Source organism: Hyalella azteca, unplaced genomic scaffold (assembly GCF_000764305.2).
Source record: "Hyalella azteca isolate HAZT.00-mixed unplaced genomic scaffold, Hazt_2.0.2 contig16037, whole genome shotgun sequence".
In the NCBI taxonomy this organism is placed as follows: Eukaryota; Metazoa; Arthropoda; class Malacostraca; order Amphipoda; family Hyalellidae; genus Hyalella; species Hyalella azteca.
Genome location: NW_025945864.1, coordinates 1 through 9,649, shown reverse-complemented (window position 1 = coordinate 9,649; position 9,649 = coordinate 1). Strand labels below are relative to the sequence as shown.

Here is a 9,649-nt window from a genome sequence, read left to right as displayed (position 1 = left end):
ATTGCCAGTCCACTAAACTTTCTCTTGCACTAGACCGTGATGACGTCACTAATCCTTCAAGCTCGTCATCGCGCCGAAAGTTGGTCCCTGGAAGGCGGATGGCATCCGGAAGTGGACACGAATGGGCAATCAGAAAGCCCAACTCGAGGAGAGTTCTCGAGTGATTTGACGCGAACCGGATAGCATACCCAGCACAATGACAGTTGCACTCAAATGAAAAAAAATTAGAGAGTTGGGCGATGTGCATCTGAGCAAACTTTTGGTTTGCTTCACCCTTCCAACGTCGTCTCAATATTGTGCCAGCCTCAGAGTAATCATAACAACGTTTGAAGTTCGCATGAAGGTCTCATTAATTTATTGTTTAACAATACACAATACTTTTTTATGTTATTCTTCTTCAAAAACATTAAGTGTGCCAATATATCCGAAGGAAACACCTAGCATCTTGTCTTGTCTCGTTTTAGGGAATCTCAAAACTGTGCATCAACCTCCTTAATTTATCCGAGCTGGAGAAATGAAACTATTATTGGAAAGACGCGAATTTATATTCTCCAACCCTTTGACGTTCAGATTCATTTTATTTACAAGTACAGAGATTTTAATGATAAATGAAAACAGATAGATCCTCGTTTAGAGATGCCCGGTGGCACTGCTTCGTTTTTCTTTATCTTGAAAACATATAAACTTTACTTGATCACTTGCAGCCTCTGACTCAAGTTTTAATCACTAGCAGTTTTGATTATGAAGCATTCCTCTTTGCCTTCAATATTTAATTGAGGAATGCAATATAAACAGTAAGTTGAGGCTCTTAATTATAATCAAAATTATGATGGGAAAAGCTATCGGGCAGAACTGACGCATTAATCACATCAGACGTAACTGGGCCATCAGTTCGATATCTTTATTGAATTGCCATCTGAGATATGAGTAGAAATTTTTTAATACGAACAATAAAACAATAAAAGATTAAGACGGCGAGGAAGAAGCAGGGCCGATGATCTTGAGTTTACGCAGGAGCTCCTCGTCTACAGCGCCAGGTGCTCCGGTCATGGGGCATCGTCCTTGGCTGTTCTTAGGGAACGCCATCACCTCCCTGATGCTCGAGCTGCCCGACAGCAGCAACACGAGCCGCTCCATGCCTACGGGGAGAGAGAGGAGCTAAGTGGTGCATAAGTCTGCGGGCAGAGAGGGGAGCTAAATGGAGACGTGTAACAGCGACATGAGTCTGCTAGCAGAGAGAGGAGTCAAATGGAGACGTGGGCTGGAGATAGCTAATGATTTACATTTAATAATTTAATTAACATGAACAATATCGACATGAGTCTGCTAGCAGAGAGAGTAGTCAAATGGAGGCGTGCAATAGCTACATGAGCCTGCTTGCAGAAAGCGGTCAACACTGTAGGCGAGAGCAACGTTGGAGAATCAATGATATGTAGTCAGTGGAGCAGATAAAATACGTCATCATTTCAAATACCAGTCTCAAAGAAGTTCAATGAATATTCGATATCATATGTCGATATCGACAACAGGAGTCAAATACACAAATACATGCACAAGGAGCTATAGGTACAAAAAGCTTCCTTGAATATTATAAAATGTACTTGTATTATGCAATATGAACACTGCTGCTGACCTAGAGCAATTCCAGCATGGGGAGGTGCACCCATGGTGAGAGCTTCTGTGAAGTAGTCGAGGTCTGAGGCAGGAATACCGAGCAGCTGCAGCACGCGCTGCTGCAGGCCGCTGTCGTGGATACGCACGGACCCGCCGCCCACCTCACACCCGTTGCACACCAGGTCGTAGTGCTGAGAGCGGGCCTGGGTAAGAATTATAGTTTATATTATAGCTCATTATAGCAAAGTAAAATTTCTCAACACAAATAACTTTGAATGACTTTTGATAGATGTAAATTCAACATCAGATGCCTGGAGGAAAAGGAATTCAAGTATGAAATTAATTCTTCTCACACTGAGCAGAAGAGGTTCAAAAATGATGATGAGCTCGCCTGTCGTCTAAATCCATTCATGTCGCGAGTAGGGAATTACATTACCCCGAGTGTTAAAATACAAACACATGGCCATTGTGTACAGGAACGGGGAAGAGGGAAGCTACCAGACAGAAGTACATTTCTAGCACCGATAGGTCTCACTATTGAGCGAAGAACCGCGTCTTGGCTCAGGGTTCAGGAGGCAAAAGTCAGCCTCCACTAGAAACTGTTTCACACTGTCTCCGTGTTAGAGAGAGAATATATGTCAACAGATTGTTCTTTTATTGGCGTTTAAGTCTTCGATGATCAGGTAAGAAGAAAGAAGTGGGCTGCCGAGATCATGCATAGAAAGGACACACTAGAGAAAAACAAAAATGTTGCAAATTATGAGCAGCAGAAGATAATGTTGCAGATTATGGCATCGTAACTGCCATAAGTGAAGTCTAGAAGGCTGTATACTGGAATGAATACAAGAAGCCTTTTAACCCATAACTATCAAGGCCCGGTCATAATAAATAAACATACGGTATAGCAGGCGTTGAGACGAATCAGAAGCGAGGGAAGTTCCGAGAAGAGGACTCGAACAGGAAGAATAAGTAAGGCGAGCTACAGGAACACGAGAGCACAAGCAATAAACGAGCACCTTGAGAGGTTCAGTGTCCAGCAGATGAGCGTCTTGTGGTCGTGGAGCGGTGAAGGGATGGTGAACGCTTTGTAAGCCTCCTCCGTCATCCAGCTGTGTGGGTGCACCAGGGAAATGTCGTCACTTATGACATGATAAATTACTATGTTTTCTCATGATATTCGAACATATTTTCATAGCTGATTCAAAGTAAAATCATGATATATCGCAGTTGTAGGTATATTCTGTTTCACAATCATAATTTCAGGTCCATTGCCACTGTATAACCCATTTAATTTTCTGAGAACGATATCTGTTGAGCATTGCTAATACATTTCGTTGATAATCTTCTATCGTATATTTGGAAAAGGGAATTTACCAAATCCAACAACTGACAAAGATAGCTAATGATTTACTTAGAAACAAATTTGACTTTCAAGAGGCAAAGATGAACCACAAAGAAATGCCGAAAGAGCAGAGGATTTCTATCGTGCGGCAGCACCTGCTGCTTTGGTGTCGAGGCAGCTTCCCACGTGGATCTTCGTCAAGCAGAAGAGAATACCGGAAGAGAAATAAACTGAAAACTACAGGCTGGAACTACAACTGAACATACATTTTTACGATAAATTCGTAAGACAAATACATGAGGTTGCAATGAGGCTCTACCTCGAACATAGGGAAATCGACGACCCAGTGGAAGTGCAGTCGGGTCCTGTCCCTGACGACCTCCCCAGCCGCCTCGGCCAGATCTGCTGCCAGCAAACGGAGGCGCCCCAGCAGCGACAGCTGTGGAAGAGGGTAGAATTCAATAAGGGTTATTACATGAATAGATAAAACTATCATATTGGATCTTACACAGAGGTTACAAATAAAAATTATACCACAATGAAAGCAGCGTTGTTGCTGTGCACAGAATTATAGGAGGGAGTGTCTTTATGCAACGGTATGCGAACAATGTTAGCTTATCGTTGTTAACTGAGATATCGAGTTACAGCCTCATTGTTATAGCCTCTGAGAATATAAATAACGTTATCAGTTTACGCAAAAGTGAAAGATTATTGGGCAGATAAGTTTCAAATATTTTCTGCTATAAATGCACAATAAAGTTTTATAATATTTGGGAAAAAAGACGGATATTTTTTGTTGATCAATAGTAAATGCACTTATGAATAATATTTTGCAGCGTGGCGTGGACTCGAAAGAGGCTGCATGTCTGTTGAGAAGATAGCTATTGTTTCGATTAAGATTTTAAGTAACAATCTGATGATATTAAATTTCAATTTTTAGATTTCTCACGACCGTCAGAAGTCGACCATTGTGTAGTTTTGTTCATGCCCATAGTTAGCCAAAGCTTTCCATCAATAGGGCGTCAAAGATCAGACATTGAATTTTGAAGCTGCAACAAACACAACTCTAACCATGACTGACAGATGACCTGCATTTAATCACATCGTATTTCTCGGACATTCATAAAGACCTTGTCAAGATTCGAAATACTCCTTGAAATATTGTTTCAATTAATGAAGTTACTTCCATACGAAGCGAATCAATGGCTATATAATCAAGAGGCGGGTTGGATCACAGTAGGTCAGCGGACACAAAATTTACAAGCAATAAAGATATCAAAGTCTTGAATCGAAAATAAAACGTTGACGACTAATACCTGTAGCCTGGTAAAAGACTATAACTATAATACGTTCTGGTATAAAAATTTTCCATAGCCATAAACTGATAGAAGATATATAGGACAGCGCCATGAGTATTGCAGTAAAGGAGTAGCGCTAGGATATCGTAGACGAAGAATGAACAAAAGGACAGAGACGAAGACGTGTTCTCTGCACAACACCTTGACAGAGACTGAGGAAAGAAGCCCACGAAATCCTGCCTTTATAAAGACTCGCTTTCAGAAACAATACATTTAGAAAACGAAAAAAACATCGAACTCCTAACGAGCGCCTCTGAATGCCTCATGGGTGGAATGCAAGTAGAAGTCTCTATCTCATTACCTGTACCACCGACGCCTTAACTCGTTAATTAATTAAAACCAGAAATTTACAAAAGAGACAGGCACTAAATATCTAAATATCAAACAGGTACTAAAATATTTACGGGAACAACAGGTTATTGCTTGACTCACGACGCTTTGTGTAGCACCGGCCGCGAGTACGATGGTGTCGCCGGGACTGGCGCCGAGGAGCTCAATGAGGCGTCGGGTCGCCGAGGCGTCGAGATGACGCGCGAGGGCGCCTGCCAGGGCGACCTCGTCAGACGACCGCCGCACCGTCAGGAGACTCACGCCCGACAACTGGTGGTCCTTCTGCGCCAGCTCGTCCCACGACTTCTGTGTCGACTTCGCTAGGAATTTCTGCGAGGAAATACAGTTCACATCAGAAAGATTATTCGCTTCAAATGATTACAGGGGAGACGATTAATGAGACCAGAGATTAAGTACTTCTAAAAATTATCCAACTATCTTGGGTATTTTTATTGTAGAAATTTTGTAGAGGGAGAATGGAACATCATCTTCAATCATCTTATTCTCCTAAGTGGAGAACTAGTAAATATAAATGGAATGTTATATTTCCACGTCTTCAATTCTGTAGCATGAATAAAATTGCAATGTTTTTCGCAGTCACGAATGTTATTAAAATAGATACGTGTATGATATCCTTTACTGCGACTGATCGTACACCGCACCTGCCCCCGCGGCACGACGAAGGCGTGGCCACTGCAGCGCTGGTCCTGCAGTGACGCAGTGAGGCGCTCTGCACTGCAGCCTTCACTGCACAGCACTGCCGTGACGTCTGCCAGCTGTACAAGCGTCATAAGCGAGCATGAACTACAGTAATGCAAGAGCTCGTCCGTGCAAAATAATGATTTCACAGAACTCAAGTGAGAATTTGAGAACAGAACATTTAGAGTTGAGAAGCAATTTCATACAGTGGGAAACATATTGTACCTGAATTAGAGAACGATATCATGTTGATAAGAGTTCATAATCAGAGTTACTGAACACTATTGAGAGTTAGAAAGAAAGTTGCTAAAGAACTTTCTTTCAATTGGTAATAATAATGGAAGATTAATTGTGAAAACACGCGCAGAGAAGAGAGGTTAACCATTATTTCCACTTTTACATTAAATCAGTAAAACGACAAAAATCGATCCGTCACAACCTACGAGAACGTTCGCAATTTTTCACAATAAAAGTCAGATAATAATTTTATCATTCAAAACTTGTAATTCATACCATAAAGAAAGAATGACGTAAATATTACGCGTTATTTACTACATGCGAGAAATTGGCTGTCTAGCAGCCACGTTTTAAATGGCCCAGTATGCCACGTAAACCTGGTGTCAGGTTTGTCTTGGCTGTAGTTGTTTATGGCATCATACATCATACACGGGAAGGTTCGTGTAGGAATTACCTGCCACGCAAACCTGGTGTCAGGTTTGTCTGAGCCGTATTTGTTGATGGCGTCGTCATACGTCATGCACGGGAAGGGTATGAGTGGCGGGGGACCTGCAGTGTCGCGGTATATGTCGTCAGGCCAGCATCGCACCAGCAGACGCTCCACCAGGGATCGGATTTCTGGAGCACCAACATCACTCATTTCGAGGTCAAGCTGAGGGAAAATTTGCGATATAAGTAGAATGAGATTATTATTTTCGTCAATCATCAATTTTATATCTTTTAGGTAATTTTCAAAGGATTTTCCTTCAATTTAATAATGTCTTTATCTGAAATTTAAAATTAATTGCTTAATGCAAAAGAGTGAAAATACAGCAAATGTATCTATGTTAAAATGCTATCATGAAAACATGGGTACCTATCAACAACTGCTACAAAGCGTTTTCCTGGGCATTAATAACCCACAGAAGCTACATAAGTGTCGAAGCAATCTTTCGTCAATCAGATGGGTATCGAAGAAGACATTTTATGGTGATTGGATTAGTGCTCCGCTCACGCCGTTCGTACACAAATACGGCACAATCATATAATACGTACGTCTTGACGCACATGCATTATTTCATCTCTACAGTCTCATCACATATACTATTGCAAGAAATTTTTATAGAATGAAGCCTTTCAGATTAGAAATCAAGCGGTGGATCGATCTACTACATAAAAGTTTAACAACAGAACACGACTGGATCGAGAAAAACTCAAGAATACACAAACCGAAAATGACGTCAAACTATTAAATACAATAACTTATATGGACATGATTTTTTTCAGTACAATTGAAAGAGTGGGACCTGCATAAACTCAGGCTGTCGATCAGGACGGGCCGTCTCATCCCTGTAGCAGACGGCGAACTGGTAGTAGCGCTCGAGCCCCGCCAGCATCAGCAGCTGCTTGTACGTCTGGGGCGACTGGCTCAGGCAGTAGTATTCTCTTCCTTCATTTAGTTTCTCTGGAATGCCACACCTGTTAGTTAACACGGATAGGATACTTGCTAAAAATTTATAAATGAAGACTTAACTTCTTCATTGAATGAGATTCATATTCATAAAAACGAAGAAATGAAGCATGCTAAAGCCATATCTGATTTAATTACCTAAATGGATTATTAGTTCTACTACGTATAGTTTCATGATAAAATATAGGTAATAATAATAGCTCACAAAATACAGTCTATTTACAATGAAATCTCAGCATATCTCACCTGCATTGTCTGACTTGCTTTCGTACGGCACAATGAAGAGCTGAGCGCCCTGTCAACCAACAAAATTTAATTCACTGTCATTATACGGCAATTTAATTTCAATCATTTTTTTGACCGCATACGGTATGTCCTCGGTATTAAAATGTAATACTAAATAACAGAATGAACACATACTATAATTCATTAGTCTCATTACTACTATGGCTGTAAAACTATCAGGTCATTTACCCGTGCTCTTTAAATCAAACTGCGAGTCAAGTTTTTGATGATTCATAAGTAGCCGAACCTACGCATAATTATTACCTGGAAACTTTAAAAAGATATAAAATTATGATCAGCTTATGAGATCACCATAAATCAAAATTAAATAATATCTTACGCCTGCAGTGTAAGGTCCAAGAGTCGGAGTGTTGATGTTGACAAAATTTTCTTCATCTTCCAAGAAGTCACTCATGCGCTTCATTACCTGTTCACAGAGAAGGATTAATGAAATTTACAGCGGTACTGAATGCCATAATATGAATTAGGACTTTGATTTGATATTTATTTTCATAGTCGACACAATATCAGAGAGAATTAAATGAAGCAGAATAATTATTGCATGATTGCAAATCTTTACCATCACTAGGTATGTGAGATATATTTATGGCAAAATATCACTGCAGTGATTGCTTTAAGCATTCATAGTGCGTGGAATTGATTGTGCTGCACTTTACCCGAGATCGCAGTCTCAGATTGCGTTGCAAGCGAGGGAAACGTAGGTGAAGATATCTGTAACGTAGCCCCAATGACTCCTTGGGCTGCAAAGCAAATGAAATTAATAACAATGGAGATTTTAATTTGGAATAATAAAATGTTTAAAATGGGATATTACAACACATTTCAATCCATGCGCGAGTTATTCATATTGTAGTATTTATTAATGTAAAAGCAATATGATAAGCAGAAGTACCCTGATCAATGGGTTGATCGTTAGGCAATGTGTATAAGAATCGTGAGCCTAAGATGGGTGGACCAATTATGCGAGAGCAGGCTGCCAGTCAAGCGTCGTTGCTGTAGTGCTTGAGATTGCAGAACCGATATTTGGGCTGCTATTGCAATGAAGCAAACACGTGAAGGGAAGACAATTTATTAGATGACAGCAGTTCTGTACCAGCACTGTCTGTGAACCCACACAACTAGACTACAACTGTAAATGCTGTTGATGAAATGGCATAACGGAGCTCTAGGTACCAGCACCATTAATAAACCAGTATAACTGGATGGCATATACAGACACTATAAACGAGCTCCCTCATGGAGCATTACATAGAAAAGAACATTTGAGAATCTCAAGTTATCAATCATGAGTGATGTACCATACAACAGATATTCTCACTATTATAGAATCAGAGCCCTCCTAACCTAAGGACGGTTTTAAGCGTATTTTGTTAATAACTTCTTCATGCTTCTTGTGCCAGGCGCACAATAAAGGCGTTCCAAATTACCCCTGGGAACGGAGTAATCCGGGACAATTGAAATAAAACTTAATTTTAAAATGTTGAAGCATGCATTTGCAAAGTGTACTCATCCATTACTAACAGTATTCCGAAGTCCTCCTCTTCCTTTGTAGATGATGCATATGTACAATAAGTGACATTTTCTGTGATTTTTACTTGTAACCACATTTATCTTAGTTTCGCTTTGTGTCTGTCTGTCATCAAAAATTCAAACCTTAATTTAGAGCACTTCTAAAGATCCTAGAAACTTGAAATTTGGCATGCATGCTTATGCTGCCTAACAATGCAAGAATTGATCATCAGAATTTCAGAAGTAATAAGTTTTAAAAAAAATTTTTTTTGAACATCCAGAGTTGCCAACCCTGGAAAATGATTTTTATTGCTAAAATTGCTAAGCTAACAAGTAGAAAATAAAACAAATAAAAAAACTTAAAAAAACATGTTTTTTCAACAGAAAAAAAAACATTTACTCTTACGTAACATTAAAGTTATGTAAAATGTTGTCATTGTTGTGTAATGTCATGCAAGAGTAAATGTTTTCTTTTTTGTCTGTTAGAAAACGTGGTTTTTAAAAGTTTTTTTTATTTATTTTAGGTATTTTAGAATCAGTTCATTTATAATTTCCTCATTTACTCAAGATTTAAACCAATTTCTTATGTATGATAAATGATAATCCTGGTATCCACTACCCAGGATACTTTATTGGTCTACTTATAGGACTCAAAAATGGACTTGGCACTTGAGATTGAGGGAGAGTCTGAAAATCTCTTTGCTTTGCCACTAGGGCAGTAAGGGCACTAGCTATACTATAGTAGGGTAAACGCGGTATATTCCAACACATTAAGGACGCATCGAGAAATGAAAAACTATAAAA

The 9,649-nt window shown here is 39.7% G+C and overlaps 1 protein-coding gene across 1 annotated transcript; it reads right to left on the bottom strand.

Annotated features, from left to right (window-relative positions):
* Positions 1-526: 526 nt before the first annotated feature.
* Positions 527-8,076, bottom strand: LOC108678763 (aspartate--tRNA ligase, mitochondrial; the record flags this gene model as incomplete). The annotated part of the gene is given in 11 exon segments (XM_018167231.1): positions 527-1,139; positions 1,634-1,817; positions 2,631-2,723; positions 3,276-3,395; positions 4,747-4,974; positions 5,307-5,420; positions 6,035-6,232; positions 6,867-7,024; positions 7,277-7,325; positions 7,656-7,742; positions 7,993-8,076. Coding segments are annotated over 11 exon segments (1,488 nt in total), but the record flags the coding sequence as incomplete, so codon positions are not given.
* Positions 8,077-9,649: the final 1,573 nt, after the last annotated feature.